Source organism: Bos indicus, chromosome 7 (assembly GCF_029378745.1).
Source record: "Bos indicus isolate NIAB-ARS_2022 breed Sahiwal x Tharparkar chromosome 7, NIAB-ARS_B.indTharparkar_mat_pri_1.0, whole genome shotgun sequence".
NCBI classification, from domain to species: domain Eukaryota; kingdom Metazoa; phylum Chordata; class Mammalia; order Artiodactyla; family Bovidae; genus Bos; species Bos indicus.
In genome coordinates, this window is record NC_091766.1 from 16,838,071 (window position 1) to 16,856,999 (window position 18,929).

Below are 18,929 nucleotides of genomic sequence, written 5' to 3' on the forward strand. Positions count from 1 at the left end.
AGTTAGCTGTATAGCAAAGAAACATGCTTTCCAAGTTAAAATACGCATTTTTCCCCGTGCACCCCTCCATTAGAGTGGCTCCCTGAGCATTGGCTGAGTGACAATGTTTGATAACATGGTTTTGAGCTCTTCCCCCACCCCCTTTATTCCTTTCACTTACGAGTTTTCTTCAGTGAAGCTTTAGCCCCTGTACTTTGATACAAAGATGCGCAGGAGTGTTAGAGCAGAGTAGCTCCAAGGGACTACCTGAGTTCTTTGGGAGTTGCTCATTTTCTTATCCTCATCATGTTTTATTCTTGAGGTAATATTTTGAATAATCCACCTAAATGTTGGTTAACAGTGAGTTCTTGGAGCATTTTAAAATAAAGGTAGGTAATAACATTTGGCATTCAATTTTTCAAAGACTTCGTTTTTTCATTCAGAAACTTTGATGTTTAAAGCTGCAGTAGAATTTAGCAGTCTATCTACTCTTGGGATTCCATGGATTCCATCCATGATCATGAACAAGAGGAGCAGCAGTATTTTCCATTAATACCTGCAGATTCTATCTCTACGAGACTTGAAACTGCCAGTTTGTTAACTCTGCCTCACAGCCTTAACTTCTGTGCTTGGGTTGATTTGTTCTTTTAAACTTCATTTCATTGAATGTGACTAGACTATGAATAGTTGACACATTTTGCCTTCAAAGTGTTAATAGTTGCACTGACTGTACTTAACAGGCCTTTGCTTTAATAATGTAAAACTAAAGGAGAGGTGACCTTTTTAAAGGTTTTGTTACCATCTTCCTGTAGAGAAGTATGAATTGGTAACTGTTGCAGATTGTCTAACCGTGGTTTGCTTACACCTCTGAATTCATGTGGTCTCTCAGGGTAGAGATCAGAAAATTATGGATTTATGAGGAACGTGGTTATTATGGAAACAGTGCTACTCATGGTAGAACCGCAAGACTTGCCTGACCTATAGCTAAACTGAGGATGGAGGTCTTTTAAATATAATTTTTAATAAGCAGCTGTACCTTTTGGGGAAGAGAGAACCCTTTAAGCAGAGTTATTGGTAGAGAGGATTGAAGTTGGATTCGTGCTGTCTCTAGAATGTTAAGTAGACAAAGTCCTAATTTCTAAACCTGGCTTTTGGTTAAAATGGTTATGATCATGGAAAAAGGTTTGGTTTAGACTTGCTTGGTTTCTGGGTTGCAGTGACAACTTTTTGATAAATCAGTGTCTTTATAGGCACAAACTAGAAACTTCTAAAAATGCAACAGTATTTGAATTCTGACAACATGGTTACAGCTGTCAGAGTTAGATACTGTGATTTTTAAATTTATTTTTAAGGTTATTAGGTAGTAGTCTCAGCTCTAGGAGGTTAACTTGGGATGGGGTCTCTTTCACTGTCTTGATACAACTTGACATTTTCATCAACGTGGAGTCAAGGGCTGTTGGTCCTCAAATGGCTGCTGCTATTGAAATAAATGGCTTTTAACATGGCCTCAAGAATGACCACAGCATTTTTGGACTTTCTTTACTTTTGTAAGGATGACAGAAAGCCAATTTGTATGACTATTTATTCCTTGGCTGTGATCATTTTTCAGTTGTGCATACTCCAAAAGTTAAACTAAACCAGTTCCTCCTAATTTTTTCTTTAGAAATAATCCTAATTTCTTTTCTTTGCACCGATTTTCCTTCCTGTTTTGTGCAAAGTGCTGGTGTAGTCTGTAATATTTCAGGAAAGGACAAAGGCGGTGAGGCTATAGATTTAAACTTTGAATCCTTGACCTTCTTCCTGTCCACTGCCATGCAAATATATTACTAATAAGTATGCTCTTCAAATTAAAAAAAATTAATCTTACTTTGCACTTAAGTCTTTTTGTGGTATATTAATTTAAAAATCCTTATAATTTTAATATCCTTTGAACAAAGGAATAGGCTAGGCAAGACTTGGGGCCATTAAGAGATTTATTTTTGTACTGCTAAACCAAATTGAAAACTGAGTGAGAGGAGGCTTTATCATCATAAAGAATAATCCTGAAAATGAAAAAAATATTTCTTGAAACAAAAGCCCTTTCTTGACTTTGGAGAGTCTGCTTAGTTGTTATTTCCTCCAAGTTAACACTAAAATTTCTAGGCTTTTTTGGTGTGTTTGTGCCATCTTCAAGTTCAGCAGCCATTTTGGTGGTTGTCTTGGTGGGTTCTAACATCTGGTTGTGGTGGTCATGAATTGGCAATCCAAACCTGGAGGAAAATCTGTGGGTTCTTTGGAAATGTTTGTTTTTTTCCCCTTTTGTGTCGACTAGCCTTCTGAGTGAGTCTTTGTAGCTCTTGAGGTGCCAACTGAGCTCTAAGTCTGCATTTATCTGTGTCCTGTAGTGAGAAGGTTGAGAGAGCAGTGAGAATAAAGCCTGGCTTAATTCATTGAAAAGAATGCAGATGCTGCTCTGGTTTTGTGATGAATAAGTTATACATCCTGCTTGTGATAGTTATGAAGCCTAGTGCTGTGTGCAGAAATCAGCCACAGAATTTGTGGGGCCCAGTGCAACATGAAAGCACCGGGCCCCTTATTTAAAAACTACTGAGCATTTCAAGACAGCAGCAGAGCGTTAACTATGTGCATGGCCCTCAGCAGAGCCCGATGCGATTGGACAGGTTGCACACTCCTGTAGCCAGCCACGCTGTGTGTGCGCCTTTTGAGCATATACATGTACACATCTTTGTAGTGAACAGTTGAGCTCATTCAGTGGCATTGCATTTAGTGTGCTGTTTACCTGCTTTCAGCAGTCAGTGTATGTGTAAAAGTGTTTTCCTTCCTTCTTCCCAAAAGTGAATCATGCAGACTTCTTTCCTGTAGATTTGGATTGCCTGTAGTCATGAACGAGCATTTCAGACAGGGAAATAGCTTGTTTGAGGTGGGAGGAAAATCAAGGACATATTGTTAACAACTTTCACCTACTTTTACTGCACACCTGTAATGCCTAGTGTGGCGGTTTAGAGAACATGGAGTGTTTCTGGGCTTTCTTATAAGGCAGAGGCTCCATACAAGGTTGCTGATGATTGTTCTAAATTCCCATTGTTTTCTTGGCTTTTCTCCCTTGGTTTATGTGTCGTCTGGAAACTGATTTGTAGTTGGTGAGGTAACATACGTGGAGCTCTTAATGGACGCTGAAGGAAAGTCAAGGGTAAGTGTCTGAGAGAATTTCTTCTGTGGATTTACTACATGAAAAATGTAACTGTATGGTGGCGTGGAATCGAATGAAATCAGGAAGGCAGTGAGTGCTCATGTTACAGTAGCTATGTTTGGTTTGCCAAACATCCGAGTGGGGTGGGAGGGGATTTGCCAACTGGAGTCCCGCTTTTCCAAATGGCTGGCCAATGAGCTTCTTGGTATTCTTTTTGGATGCCCAATTTGGATAACTGGGGACCAAGAGCAGCATTGTCTCTTTGTTAACAGAGGAATTGGCTGTGTGTGAATTATGCATGGAATTTTAGCGGTGGTATATTAATGTAAAACGTGTGTTCTTGTCTAGAAAATGTTACTTTTGGTTGTTTGCTGAATTTGAAAGTTGTGTGAACCAAAGATTCTGAAAAGTTGCCTTTGTGCCAGTAAATTGTAAAACAAATAATAAAATGTGAACGTTTAAAATTGGCCTCGTTTAAAGAGAAAATTAACTATTTTCTGTCGTGCAATAGAATGGCTTAGAATAATCAAAAGGATGAGCTTAATTTATGGAAGGGATGGATTTAAGGAGGAGTATGACAAGGAATTGATTGAGTGCCGAGGGAAGCAGATCTAAAGTTTGTGTGATTTCTTGGAGAACCTGAATTAGGTCTGCTCATTATAACTTCAGCAGCACTAGTGCAAAAGCTGGTAATGTGAAGAGAGGAGACGCTAGGAGCGGAGCTCTTAATAAGGAAGGCCAGGCAAGACACTCTGTCAGCTTCCCCTTAGAAGGGTTAATTTAAAAACTGTTACAAAAATCATACTTTTAATTTATAACTGTCACTGAAATTTACTTTTTTTTCTTTTTTCCCCCTCTTGCTCTTCTGACTGGTCTGTGGCTTCTTCCAAAGGGATGTGCGTAAGTATTGTCTCATTACTTATTGGCAATTGAACCTTCTTAGCTGTAGGACTGGTTTCACTCATTTCCTTTTGACTCTTCATAGTGTTGTTGAATTCAAGATGGAAGAGAGCATGAAAAAAGCTGCTGAAGTTCTAAACAAGCATAGTCTGAGTGGAAGACCACTGAAAGTCAAAGAAGTAAGCTCATGAAACACTGTGGATACCATCTGTAGTTGTCGAGTTGTCCCTGTTTGGAGATAGGAAAAGACAGACATAGTCCTTGGTGACATTTTACAGAGCAGAACATCCTGTTGTTTTGTAAAGAGGAGGGTCAGTCGCAGGCTTCAGCAATCTTTCCCATAAGAACTTTGGGATAGTGGCTGAACATGTCTTGAGCCACTGCCTGCTGCCTTCCTGACACCTGTGGTTTGTCTTAGGCCAGCCTGCCTTGGTTTGGCCACTCAAACTGAGCCCATGGTTTTCTACTGTGTGTGTGTTTGTTTTTAAGGTATTCTACATCTGCAGTTTTACTCAGTCTGAATCCTCATCTTTTTTTGTTAAATGTGTTTGAGTCCTTTTTCGTAGCTAATCCAAATCAGGTGTCTTCTGTCCCTGAATGAAAATGGGAGGTTTTTGGTTAATTCAATCCTTCCTTGACTTATTTTTACCTCCTACTCTTGAAGGAAGGTCAGTAAGTACACAGAGGCCAGAGAGGAAGCATGGTAGGACTTGAGTGCTCTCATGTGAAGGTGGCACACAAAACAGCAGAGTTCAAGAATAAACACCAGCGATTCATGAACCTTTGCACACATTACTCATGAGTTGAATACCTGAATTCTTGAAGGATGAAGTAAATAACCTTGGTGATTTAGAGCTGTGTTTTCAAACTTTTGGGAAATCACCAATGGGGTTTACACAAATTATAAAACCTCATTGAATTAGTGAGAATTCAATTATACCAAGCCCTTGAAGATCTTATTTCAACCTGGAAGTTCTGGCTAATCATTTCATCCACCCCTTTACCTTTTGTTTTTTTCTTAGTTCAAATTGAGAGCTAAATTTTATACCCTTCCTTTCTTCCTCATTCTTTTGGCTGGAATTGTTCCTGGCCTGGCAATTTGGTTTTAGTTCATTTGAATTTCTTGTTACAGATTTTGAGAAATGGTTTCTAAACATCCTCTCAGTATCTGAAATTTTAGGAACATCACTTAACTGTTGGAGCTGGTTTTAATTGTCACTGGGTCAGTTAAATATAACCCTTTTGTGCTTATTTTAGGATCCTGATGGTGAACATGCCAGGAGAGCAATGCAAAAGGTGATGGCTACGACTGGTGGGATGGGTATGGGACCAGGTGGCCCAGGAATGATTAATATCCCACCCAGTATCCTAAATAATCCTAACATCCCAAATGAGATTATCCATGCATTACAGGCTGGAAGACTTGGAAGCACAGTATTTGTAGCAAATGTAAGTAAATGGACACATTGTTTCGTAAAGTTTGAGTTACTGCTTTAGATGGTCTTGTCAATGAGTTAAAACAGTAGCTCTGACATTTGAGCTGGGGGTGGGGAGGTGGGGGAGCTAAAGGAGGGTTATGGGCTTTGTCCCCTAATGACCACAGTAGTCATAAGTCACACAGGCTTGACCCATGGTCCTGTTGGGGCATGTTTACTGAGTTCTGCTTGTGTTTGTAAGAGTACGTGCCGGGTAAAGTATATGAACAGAGGTTGTATATTGATGTTCCCTTCTTGTTACATCTGGGTGTATGGTAATAAACCTTTGTCATTTGCAAAGGGAAAAAGTGGATTGGGGAGGATGATGGTAAACCTTAAATGGGGAGCAAAGTTTTTTAGTATTCACAAAATAAGCATTACCTTGAAAGGAATGAGGTGACTTAAATCGTTTCTTTAGAGAAAAGACTTTACTATTCAGTAAATAGTAGTTAAAATAGGCTTATGACATTATTTTTGTAACATTTTCTAATGCTTGTTTTCTACCCAAAGCATGTCACATTCATGTAGTAAAAATGTTTACAGTGAGATTTGCCTCTCTCTTCTCTTGATTAGCTGGATTATAAAGTTGGCTGGAAGAAACTGAAGGAAGTTTTTAGTATGGCTGGTGTGGTGGTCCGAGCAGACATTCTTGAGGATAAAGACGGAAAAAGTCGTGGAATAGGCACTGTTACTTTTGAACAGTCCATTGAAGCCGTGCAAGCTATATGTATCCTTTTTTTGGAATTCAACTTAGTGAATTTAGTTTGGCTTAAATGTTGTATTAGTAATGCAGGTTTGTGTGGGGAAGTGGTAATTTTGTGTATTAGCATTTCCTGTGTTACTAGAGGATCCTCAGGTGGCGCTAGTGGTAAAGAATCACCTGCCAGTACAGGAGATGCAAGAGATATGGGTATGATTCTTGGGTCAGGAAGACCCCCTGGAGGAGGCGATAGCAACCCACTCCAGTATTGTTGCCTGGAAAATCCCATGGACAGGGGAGCCTGACGGGCTACAGTCCTTGGCGTCTCAAAGAGTCAGACACAAGTGAACGTGTATGTACACATGACTAGAGAAAATACGTTCAGTTCAGTCAGTTCAGTTGCTCAGTCGTGTCCGACTCTTTGCGACCCCATGAATCGCAGCACGCCAGGCCTCCCTGTCCATCACCAACTCCCAGAGTTCACTCAAACTCATGTCCATCAAGTCAGTGATGCCATCCAGCCATCTCATCCTCTGTCGTCCCCTTCTCCCCCTGCCCCCAATCCCTCCCAGCATCAAAGTCTTTTTCCAGTGAGTCAACTCTTCGCATGAGGTGGCCAAAGTACTGGAGTTTCAGCTTTAGCATCATTTCTTCCAAAGAAATCCCAGGGCTCATCTCCTTCAGAATGGACTGGTTGGATCTCCTTGCAGTCCAAGGAACTCTCAAGAGTCTTCTCCACCACCACAGTTCAAAAGCATCAATTCTTCAGCACTCAGCCTTCTTCACAGTCCAGCTTTCACATCCATACGTGACCACAGGAAAAACCATAGCCTTGACTAGACGGACCTTTGTTGGCAAAGTAATGTCTCTGCTTTTGAATATGCTATCCAGGTTGGACATAAATTTCCTTCCAAGGAGTAACTGTCTTTTAATTTCATGGCTGCAGTCACCATCTGCGGTGATTTTGGAGCCCCCAAAAATAGTCTGACACTGTTTCCACTGTTTCCCCATCTATTTCCCATGAAGTGATGGGACCGGATGCCATGATCTTCATTTTCTGAATGTTGAGCTTTAAGCCAACTTTTTCACTCTCCACTTTCACTTTCATCAAGAGGCTTTTTAGTTCCTCTTCACTTTCTGCCATAAGGGTGGTGTCATCTGCATATCTGAGGTTAGTGATATTTCTCCCGGCAATCTTGATTCCAGCTTGTGCTTCTTCCAGTCCAGCGTTTGTCATGATGTACTCTGCATGTAAGTTAAATAAGCAGGGTGACGATATACAGCCTTGACGTACTCCTTTTCCTATTTGGAACCAGTCTGTTGTTCCATGTCCAGTTCTAACTGTTGCTTCCTGACCTGCATACAGATTTCTCAAGAGGCAGGACAGGTGGTCTGGTATTCCCATCTCTTTGAGAATTTCCCACAGTTCATTGTGATCCACACAGTCAAAGGCTTTGGCATAGTCAATAAAGCAGAAATAGATCTTTTTCTGGAACTCTTTTGCTTTTTCCATGATCCAGCAGATGTTGGCAATTTGATCTCTGGTTCCTCTGCCTTTTCTAAAACCAGCTTGAACATCAGGAAGTTCACAGTTCACATATTGCTGAAGCCTGGCTTGGAGAATTTTGAGCATTACTTTACTAGCATGTGAGATGAGTGCAATTGTGCAGTAGTTTGAGCATTCTTGGGCATTGCCTTTCTTTGGGATTGAGAATATGTTACTGTGGATATTATTACGGGAGTCCAATACTGTGTAGATAGAAGCGATGGTTCGAAAATGGGCACATGTCAATGGGTGGTCTTCTCCAGGGTTTTCTTTTTAGAGGGTCTGATTTGAAGGGAGAGGTAAATCCTTACAGGGCCTGTCTTCTCCAGTGGATTGACATTCTGGAAGAAGCACCTCTCTGACTCTAGGCTGCTCACTCTAGAGTGACCACAGAGAGGATACCACACAGGAACACTGATCTTAAACTCTGGTAAGATTGTCACTGAGTATATTAGCCAGAAAACACAGTACTTCAAAACATGCTAGAAGACCGGGCTTATTGGACGCAGTAGGAAAACTGATGTCAGTGCTGTTCTTTTTTTTGCGGGGAGGTGGCGGGCGAAGGGGGCGTTCATGTAGCACATGGAATCTTAGTTCGCTAAGCAGGGATCAAATCTGCTTTCTTTGCATTGGAAGCATGACGTTGAACCATTGGACCATGGAGGGAGTCCCTAATGTGAGTGCTTTTTAAGAGGAGAATGGTTTAGTGAGAAGTATAAGATTTTTTTTTTTTAAGGTTTTTTGAATGAAGATCCACACCTAAGGAGTAAGCAGAGGTTTCGTTTTATCCCCCTTGAGCCTTGTTTATTGTTGCTTTTATGTTTACTGTAGGAACAAATACTTGAAAGTATAAGCAGGAATCAAAATTACTCATAAATTCACTACTTAGAGGGACTGGTGGCAGCAGTTGGAGTATTTTTCTCTTGGGTATTTCTCTCGTGCTATGCGTGTTTTTAGAATTGCAAGAAATAGCCTTAATTGTAATATCAGCTATGTTTAATGGCCAGCTGCTGTTTGACAGACCAATGCACGTGAAAATGGTAAGTTAATAGGATCTTTTATTTATTTATTGGCTGTGCTGGATCTTTGTTGCCGCACACTGACTTTCTCTAGTTGCTGGGAGTGAGGGCTACTCTGTAGTTGTGGGCCACAGGCCTTTTCATTGCAGTGACTTCTCTTATTGTGTAGCACAGGCTCTAGGGCACATGGGCTTCAGTAGTTGTGGTTCATGGGCTGAGTTGCTCCATGGCATGTGGAATCTTCCTGGACCAGGGGTTGAATCTGTGTCCCCTGCATTGGAAGGTGGATTCTTAACTATTGGACCACCAGGGAATTCCAAGGATCTCTTTAATATACTCAAATAAGGTTAGCAAAAACATGGGATTATTTAAGAGTGTACATGCACATAGCCATTCTGCTCTATTTATGGATCAGTCTGAGTCAGAGTCTGCAGTATGTTGAGCAAATTTATGACAGAAATAACCAATAACTTTTGCTCATGCAGCTCTTCAGATATTTTTTCCTTTGCATGATCAGGAGTCACTTGAGTATCCTGTATCCTGCTTGAGCAAATGGTTGGTTTCAGAGAATGGTTATATACATAGGTTTCAATTTTCAGAGTATTAAAAGTATGTTTGGTTAGCATCCTATCTGTTGTAAACATAATGAAGTCTGATTCAGAAAGCCTTTAAAGTTCTTTTGGAGCATTTTAGTATAAACATTAGCCCAGCTGTGGCTGTGCCAAAGATGCCAAAGATAACAGTATTAATGATTAATACAGGCATGACTGGAACGTGCTGAGGGTCATCTAGTTAGGACTGAAGGTCAGGAAGAAAACAGAAGAAACTCTTAAGGATTTGTTTTGTTCCTTTAAGCGTTCAGTTTAGCTTTTTGGATAGATAATTGCTTCACATTATCACATTATAACATCAAGTTATCACCTGATAACTCAGTTGGTAAAGGATCCACCTGCAATACAGGAGACCCCGGTTCAATTCCTGGGTTGGGAAGATCTGCTGGAGAGGGGATAGGCTACCCACTCCAGTGTTTTTGGGCTTCCCTTGTGGCTCAGCTGGTAAAGAATCCACCTGCAATGCGGGAGACCTGGGTTCCATCCCTGGCTTGGGAAGACCCCCTAGAGAAGGGAAAGGCTGCCCACTTGTATTCTGGCCTAGAGAATTCCATGGACAGTCCATGGGGTCACCAAGAGTTGGACACAACTGAGCGACTTTCACTTTCATGTGATTCAAAAGTCAGAACACATGAAAAGTTGAGTGTGAGAGTCTTTCTCTTACTTTGTGTCCAGGTCCCATTCTTCCTCCACAGTGACGTGAACGTTTATTTTTTATCTTTCCCCCTTTACATGAAAGATCGCAACTCTCCCGTATTCTTTTTTTTCCCCCATATTCTTTTATTTATACTTGGCATGTTCTTCCGTGGCATGGGTGTATCATCATGTCTCTGATCTGTCCTCTGTTGATAGGAATTGTTTCCAGCTTTTGCTGATGCTGGCAGTGCTGCAGGGAATACTGAGATTTATTCACTTTCTCTTTCAGGATGAGAGGGCCTTACCAAAGGGAGATTTTTTCCCTCCTGAGCGTCCACAACAACTTCCCCGTAAGTGTCTCAATTATTATGGCTACGATTTTGAATTTAACATATTCTAACCAGAAAATTACAATTACATTTGAACTTGGGCTGTCAGTCTGCAGTTATCTAGACTGTTCTTGAGCAAAACATTCAAAAAGATTGTTTTCCTTATAAATTTTTTTGGGGTGAAAAATAAGCAGAGAGACAATATAGGAAGGGTTGTTAGGATTACATTGCGGTGAGGCAGGCTGCCCAGGACACAGAAGGTGTAGCTGGGAAGAAACAAACTGCAAAAAAAAAATGAAAGCCAGCTTGCACTTGGGTTCAGAAGAGATTGGTTATTACAATATGGCCTAGCAGTCCCACTCTTAGGTGTACACTACAAGAGAGCTGAAACCTTGTACCCACACAGAAACCTGTACACAGATATTCACGACTGCATGGTTTCAGCTGATGAATGGGTAAATAAAACATGGTAAATCTATACAGTGGACTATTAGTCAGCTGTAAAAAAGAAACAAAGTACTGGTAACATGCTACAGTATGGATGAATTTGATTCTGTCTATTGGAAATGTCTAGAATAAGCGAGTTCATAAGACAGGTGGATTGTGATTGCCAGGGCCTGGAGAAAGGGTGAAGTTTATGGTGTGTGAAGTATAACAGTCAGAATTTTTATGTAGGGTTATTTGTGACATCCAGGTGAAAGTCCATCCTGGGGCAGGGAAGGCATAGGTGGGAAGAGCGGGTAATAGTGAAGTCATCCTGGGTGAGCCCACAGAAGGGCAGGGAGTCTGAGCACAGGGAGCAGTGGAGGGGAGGTTTGTGGTGGCCTGAGGGGCTGTGTGTCAGCAGTGCAGGCAGGGCTGGCCTGTGGGAGGCAGACTGAGGCTTGGGATAGGGCCAGACCAGCTGGTGTCTGTGAGAGAGGACTTTTCCTCACGTGAGGCTGTGGGGTTGAGGTGTTTGGAGGGCCGGCCAGGGCCACCTCCTGTCTGGAGCAGTGGCTCATGCCTAATGCTTAGCCATCAGAGGTTGAATTGAATGGGAGCCTAGACTAGCATACTAATTCTTGTTTGCAGTTTAGGATTATAGAAGCATAGTAGAGACAGATTTTTGAGGGGAAGTCCATGGTTTCACGAATATAAGATGGGTAATCTGTTGAAAGTTAGCATTATTTAGAGATGGACCCCATTTCCTTGTCATAATCTGTGTGGTCTCTTACGGTAATTACCAGGAACAGGGTGCTGGCTCTTGCTGATTTTGTGCCTAGAGGAGGAGGTGAGGGCTGCTTGGCAGCCAGACTGGCACCCTGGGCTCCAGGGAGCCCATTATTTGTGGCTTTTGGTTTCCCCAGAAAATCTCAGGTTGACTTCAGTGCTTTGGGGAGTAAGTAACCTTGGTGAGCTCTTGCTGCTGTTTATGTGCGGTTTCAGAACACGGTTTTTATCAGATTAAAAATTGGAGAACTGTTGTTTTTTTGTTTTGTCAATGTTGTTTTTTTTTTTTAAGTGAACTTTGTTCCTATTTTTAAAAATCTCACCTGGTCTTAGCCTCCAAGCCATAATCACCCAGAGCATTGCAAGTATCATACACTCTGAGGCCTCGTTGGCTGTTTTGAGATTGGCCTGTATTCTGTGGGTAGGGTGCAGTCCTTGGCTCAGGAAGCTTTCTGGGTACTAGATGGGTTCCTTGGATACACTAGCTTCATTACTCAAACCACCTGCAGCAGAGTCAGAGAATAGCCTAAGCCCAATGTGTTAATTGGCTGGTTTATCACATTGTTTTTTTCCGGAGAAAAGTCCTTTGGGTCACCAGGTTGAGAGATGAGGGTTGGGTGTATTTGTGCTGCTTTCTTTGTGAGGTCTCCAGTTGCCTTTTCTGATTAAACATTTCTCATTTCACTATTCAGGGAAACAAGTAGGTGCTCACAACTTGTCACTGTGTGGGTTGTTGTTCACAGATCTTCTCTGTAGTTCTCATGTGAACTGATTTTTAGTTGCGCTCGTTTTATATAGATCACACATTCTAGTCCCTGTTGTTTTAGGAGAGCTTATGCCTTTAAAGGGAGAGCTCCCAAATGCATCAGTGTTGAATCATGGATTAGGCCCTGGATTTGGTGGTGCAGATGGGCGGTGGGGCGAGTGTAACAGCTACTACACAGTAAACAAAGGGTCTTTTTAACTTTTAGGGTCAGGGCTTCCTAAGGAAGTAGAATCAATACTCTGACTTTCTCATTTCCTTTCAGATGGACTTGGTGGTATTGGCATGGGGTTAGGACCAGGAGGGCAGCCTATTGATGCCAACCATTTGAATAAAGGCATTGGAATGGGCAACCTGGGACCTGCAGGTGAGAAGTACAGTGTGCCTCTTGACTGGGGATTTCTGGGGAAGTTAAAGTTATCTTAATAATTTTTGGGATAATTGGACATTGAGTAGTTCAAGTGGAATGAGGCTCATATTGGGACAAATTAATTCCTTCCTTATTTATCTTTGATGCATTTTAATTGGGCTTCCCTGGTGACTGAGACGGTAAAGAATCTGCCTGCAGTGCAGGAGGCATGGGTTCAATCCCTAGGTCGGGAAGATTCCTGGAGAAGGAAATGGCAGCCCACTCCAGTATTCTTGCCTAAAGAATTCCATGGACAGAGGAGCCTAGAGGGTCACAAGAAGTCAGACACGACTGAGCGACTAACTAACGTTTTGATTAAGGCAGTATTTTGCATTTTTACCAAGTGAATACTTTCGTGCTTTGCATTTTATCCTCACAAGTCCTTCTGAGCTGAGATACTCAGTTAAGCCTTTGGATAAGAGGAGGCAAGCCAGAGAGATGGTCTTGCTCAAGGTCACACTATCAGTTAGTGACAGAAATTCCTGATCTTGGGACCACCTCACTGCCACCATCTATCACCCAGATGCCTGTGGGCTGTCCCCTGGTGTTTACAGGGCTTCTTGAGGCAGGGGCATTGTCGGATGCAGAAAGACATGGAGGGCCTCGTCGCATGACTACATAGCTCTCCTAGGCCTGTTTAAGAAGAAAAGCAATAGCTAACGATTAAAGCTTTGACATGTAGAATGAACTTTAAACTTCACTTTTTGGTGTTTTTGTGCAATGAGGCATTCATATCATTTAAACATACTGCGTTTTTACGGCCTCAGACTTATGTCTTGCTTGCAGTTCTTTGAATTGCAAGATGGATACTCTCAACCCTGCTACCGTCAGTTCTGCTTTTCCTTTGTCTCCCTCCCAGATTAAGCTCTGGGGCTGAAGAAAGTGTTTCAGGTGGCTTTACTGATCTGAACACCACATCCCCTGACCTGACACCTCAGAGGAGAGTCTGGGGTTGAGGAGAGGGAAGCCTCAGTGTTTTTAGGAACTGCTCTTAGAGAATTTTACCTTTAAAGGAGATTTTAAAATGTACTTCTGTTCCCTGAAGTAAGCTTCTAAAAAGTGAATGTGCCCTACTCTCTTCCTAAAACTTAACATTTCATGTCTAACTTGGTCATTTAGTGAAACTGTATGAACACTATCAAATTTTGAGTCACAGGATGATTATTTAGTTAAAGGCATAAGTTGCTTTCTTGGGATGTACTAGTTTGTCAGTTGAAATGGAAGAGCCCCTACCCCATTTTTTTTTCCCCCTTGACAATTAAACTATATTTGGAGTCAGGGATATTTTTTGCTGTTTGGAATTTCTTGTGCTTTTTAAGTTCAAACATTACGGCTTTGACATAATTTTAGTTTGCATTGACTTTTTCTTTTTAAGGAATGGGAATGGAAGGCATAGGATTTGGAATAAATAAAATGGGAGGTAAGACAACTCAAATGAAGTATGAATGTAACTACTTTTAGGTATGGTTTCCCCTCTTTTCTTCCCTTTTGCTTTTCTCTTAAGCCCTGCATGAAATTTTCACTTGGGTTTCCAAACAGTTTAAGTCTAGAGATTACTTTTACCCATTGATCCTTCTATTGGGCGACTTGGCTTTTGGTTCTGGCTTTCTCACTGACTAGCTCTGTGACCTTGGGCAAGTCACTCCATCTCTCTGGGTCTCTCTTTGCTTGTCTGTTCATTGACTGGATTGGATCAGATCAGCCTTTTGAAGATAGTGATTTTTAAGTAAGGGCTCTAGCCTTTTTTCTCCAAAAGCCCTTAAGACTTGGTAAGTTTTTGGCAGCACATGCCCTAGGTGAAACTTGTGAAAACATTTTCTATTCCTGTTCACTTTGAGTCTTGTTAGGCTGCTGCTAAAATGTAAATATGTCTCTTTCAGGCATGGAAGGACCCTTTGGTGGTGGTATGGAAAACATGGGTCGATTTGGATCTGGGATGAACATGGGCAGAATAAACGGTAAGCTCTGTGTGCCTACCTACCCTTTCCTGTCTGTTGGCTCTAGGTGACCTTTAGGCAGCAGACTGATTTTTAATAAGTGATTTCACCCTCCCACTTTTGTGCTGAATCTGTTAACTTTGAATTGCCTTAAATAGTTTGTATTCCAGAAGCTAGATTTAATGGTAGGCAAGTGTTCATTCTCTTAGTTACTAAACTCTTGAGGTTTTCTGTTTCAGATCTTCCCGGTAATTGTCCAATAAAACTTTAAAAACTTTAAAGCATTCCTGTGGCCTCCAGCACTTGTCTCCCCTAGAGTGCTGGACTGGGTGAGGCTTGATCATCTGCTCTGATGTCTGCAAATTGGGAGTGGATGCAGCATTTGTTTAATTTTGTATTTATATCATGTGAAATTTGGTGTACTACTGTTTAAATCTTACAGGCCTCCCATCTTAATAACTGAGACATAGTTATGTCAAGTATAATGATAAAACTGTTATTTCATTTAGTTCTTGTAAGAACCATATGATGTGTAGGTACTGTTATCCCCATTTCATTGGAAATTGAGGCCCAGAGTGACTTGCCTAAGGTCACATGGCTAGTAATGATGGAATGTGGACCCAGGCTGTCTGACTCCAGAGCTTGGCTCTTAATCTGAGATCCTGCCTTTTAGAATTGTCTCCAACATAGACACCACTCCCTCCCACCCTATCCTTCCCCCAAATAGGGCTATAGAGGGCCATGAAGATCTTGCTGCTTTTGAGAGTCTTTCTGAAATCCTCTGTGACCCACAGCTGTGGGAATGCTGCTGTTTTACTAACTTTTGTGGAATGAGAAGTTATTAAGAATTGGGGGCTGGAGGGTTTTTTTGTTTTTTTTTTTAAAACTTTTAAAATTGAAGTATAGTTGATTTACAGTGTTTTGTTAATTTCTGCTATACAGCAAAGTAACTCAGTTATTATACACGTAAGGATTTCGGTTTAAATGTTTCTTTGCTGGTCTGTGTAACATACCATGTGAAGACTGTATAGAGCAAGTAAGAACCTTACTAGGATAGATAGTAACTATCAAACTGGAAAGACAGATTCCTGTTGAATAAGCTGCCCTTCTTCTTCATGGAGTACCTTGTTCTAGATGATGATAAAAAGATTTAGGAAGAATAATAAGAAATGAAGGAACAGAGGTTTGTGTTTCCAGTGTACTTTCAGGCTTGTCTTTAGCTCATGTGTGCATGGGATTTTTAATAAAAAGTAAGAATTGGAGAAGTCTGGCTTGATGAAGTATTTGCTCAGAGCAGATGAACCATTAAAAAGGAGATTTGGGTTGTTGCTCTGAGGAGTGGAGTGATATGATTTAGAAGTTGATGGAAATGAGGGTGGGCCTATGCTGAGCCATGGGGACTAAGTCTTGGGAAACCTGGCCAATGGAATTCAGCAGTTACGCTTGTGAGCCTGGTGATTCAAGGTTCCAAGTGCTGAGTGTCTTGAAGAGCCATAGTGGAGGATGTGTTGTTGCTCTTGTGTTCTTGGATGTTCCCAGATCCAGACTCGGAGTCGTCCTCCTCCATCCTCTGCAGCAGAGAGTTGGAGGTTTCCTGCACTGGAGCTGTTTTGAGATTTGAGTTGAATTGGCTTCAGAGCCCTTGGGCGCTGGGTCCAAGGAAGGTTTCAGTCACTGGAGAAGTTAATAAAGATGTGTCAGATTTAACTCTTAATGTTTAGTTGATGATCATGATGCCATCCCATTATGGTCACGGGTGCTGACATTAGACTGTTAGAGATCAGATTCTCAGGGCCAGTCAACCAGCCAGTGAGGGTCAAATCTTAGGATACATACAAACATTTTTTTATGGGAAGGTCATTACATATCAAGCAGTGATTGGTTTGATGCAGTATTTGACAGTGAAACTTCTTTCTCTGACTCTTGCTCTCCTTTTTGTGTTGGGGAGAGTACCTTGGAGTTTGTATAGTGCTCCCTGTGCTTGGGAAGATAAGTTCTGAGGCCTTTGCCAACACGTTAATGCCTGCATATGATTTCTTTGTTGGGGGATGTTGCGTTCTTCATGGGCTTATGATAAGGATTAAACGTGCACGGCAGAGCTCCCATCCGTTACCACTCTGGGATTTCTGTTCTGCCTACCATACACAGGCTTGCTTGAGTTAGATGTATTTCTAGCAGATAGCAAGCCACCAACCTGTGACGCTCAGTGGGGTGGATTCAAATTGTGACTGAAGTCCACTGCTGTTATCTGCTGTATCTTATTAATTCATAATGCTGGCCTGCTTCCATGTTTATAAATATGTAATGCATTCATTTGCTTCATTGAAAGTATAGGGGCTCCAGCTGCATTTTTGATAATTGTGCAATAGAAAGCATCCATTATATAGCACCTGTACACCTCATGTTTCTCAGGAGCAAATTAATAAACCAGATTTTCCAAGGACCTTTCAATATGGAAAGGAGACAGTGTGATGCACACTCTGTCTTGCTTTAGAGGAATGTACAAGGGAAGAAGTAGTGAATGACAGGAATCCTGAAAGGGTTTCTCAAACAGGTGACAGCAGTGGCAGGGCTTTTCCCGCACAGGAGCTAAGACCTTTGTTTCTAGAAGACGTTGTGAAAAAGTAATAAGTATTCCTGCAGTCAGTGTAGAAGAATGAAGTTCCCAAACCCCATTATATAGATCAAACTGCTCCAGTTATTGGAAGAGCAGTTGTGTTGTCTGTCCACAGGTGTCTTTCTGTTCTTGTGCTGGTGACTGGACCGTGGACTTCTGTGTTGGATTTAGGTTCCAGCCTTTGCCTCCCTCTTTATGGAGCATATGACATCGGTCAGTTTCTCAGTCATTGAGCCTCACTTTGGGGCCAGTAGTGGTGGAGGGTGATGCAGGTGTGCAGGCTGGTTATGAGGAGTCCATGAAATCATAGCACATGTAAAGGCCCTGGGCTGGGCAAGCATGAGGGGGTGCCCTAGAGCGGGTAGCTGCTGCTGCTGCTGTGTGTAACCTGGGCAGGCTCTCCTGTAGTCTTCCCACGCCAGCTACTGCGGGAGTGGGTGCTCAGTGCACTCTCTGTGTGATTGTGATGTAAGCGGAAGTTACATCTCAGTGGACTGAAGGTAGGGTATTTTCAGGGATTCATTTGTGGTGACTTGCTTTTTTAAGGAATAGAGGATGAATACTGGTTTCCTGTAGAAAACTAAACGTGCTGACTTGCTGGTAGTTGTTGTGTATCTATAGTTTTGGGGTTTAATGTCTAAAACATAATGGCATTCCTGGAAAGGCCGAGGGTAATGTTTTTCTCCACAGAGATGGAGCGTGGCAGGGGTGGAGGATTTGAGAGAGACTTTGCCAGAAAGCAGATGGGAATGTCTCGAAGCTTTGGAGAGCCCCTTGGCAGAGGAATGGGTAAGAAGGCCCCATGGACCCCATGTGGGCAGGGTCAACCCTCCAGGGGTGCAGGCTCACCCTGATATTGGGAGGTTCTTAGGCAAGTCAGCTATTTTTCTGAAGGCTTTTAAAAAATTGTATGTTTTCTAGACCTGATACAAACTTTTGGTCCTTGAATTTTTTATTGATAGCAGCAGCAGCACTATTATTGTTTCAGTCTTTTCAAATGGCTGCTTTTTTCACATTGGTATAAGGTGTTTTCTTGCTGCAGAGTTAAGACTGCTGTATTTATGTGAGGTTGTGGCTCTCTAGTCATGGGGAAGATTGTCAAGGCTCAGCGGGGGTGTGAGTCTCCTTAGTCCAGTGGCCTGTAGGGTTCCAGTTGAATGAGGGTGTGCTTGCTCTTGCATGTGAAAGAGCTCTTGGTGAACCAGGGAAGTTTCCTAATGTTGGAAGACTTTGAGTACTGGGTCCATCTAAATGTAGTTTTGGTTAGTTTGCAGAGCAGTATATTCTTTACTTTTCCATAGTTGGTTTCCCCTGTTTTGAGCTTAGATGTTTCTAAGAATTTGTCAGCCTAATTCTTCTCTGTTAATTAGCGTGGAACAAGGAGATTGGCTATTCATGGGCTCTAGAGTTTGTTTCTCTCAGGAGATTTAGAACGTGGATAACTCCCCCCCGCCACACACATGCCCCCTTTCCCCATCTTCACTGGCACATCATCCTGAGCAGATAGGCGGCTGCTAGGTCCTAGCCTCAGAGTGCTCAGCCTCTGTCTCTGTGGGACACCTTGGGCTAGGTGTGAGAATTGTAAGCTTTTTATGTCTAGTTTGTG

General features: G+C 42.0%; 1 protein-coding gene across 10 annotated transcripts in view; it reads left to right on the forward strand.

The window, feature by feature from the left end:
* HNRNPM (heterogeneous nuclear ribonucleoprotein M) overlaps nucleotides 1-18,929 on the forward strand; it is a 40,147-nt gene that overhangs the window by 13,271 nt on the left and 7,947 nt on the right. The window contains exons 3-13 of one of the 10 annotated variants that reach the window (XM_019964300.2): nucleotides 3,117-3,169; nucleotides 4,062-4,069; nucleotides 4,155-4,248; nucleotides 5,327-5,365; nucleotides 5,483-5,518; nucleotides 6,118-6,271; nucleotides 8,781-8,830; nucleotides 10,346-10,406; nucleotides 12,626-12,727; nucleotides 14,145-14,189; nucleotides 14,650-14,727. In XM_019964300.2, coding sequence (XP_019819859.1) covers nucleotides 3,117-3,169; nucleotides 4,062-4,069; nucleotides 4,155-4,248; nucleotides 5,327-5,365; nucleotides 5,483-5,518; nucleotides 6,118-6,271; nucleotides 8,781-8,830; nucleotides 10,346-10,406; nucleotides 12,626-12,727; nucleotides 14,145-14,189; nucleotides 14,650-14,727 — 720 coding nt within the window. Of the gene's footprint in view, nucleotides 1-3,116; nucleotides 3,170-3,219; nucleotides 4,070-4,154; nucleotides 4,249-5,326; nucleotides 5,519-6,117; nucleotides 6,272-8,780; nucleotides 8,831-10,345; nucleotides 10,407-12,625; nucleotides 12,728-14,144; nucleotides 14,190-14,649; nucleotides 14,728-18,013; nucleotides 18,113-18,929 lie in introns of those variants that run through there. The other 9 variants (XM_070792935.1, XM_019964293.2, XM_019964297.2 and 6 more) reach the window with 9 other exon arrangements.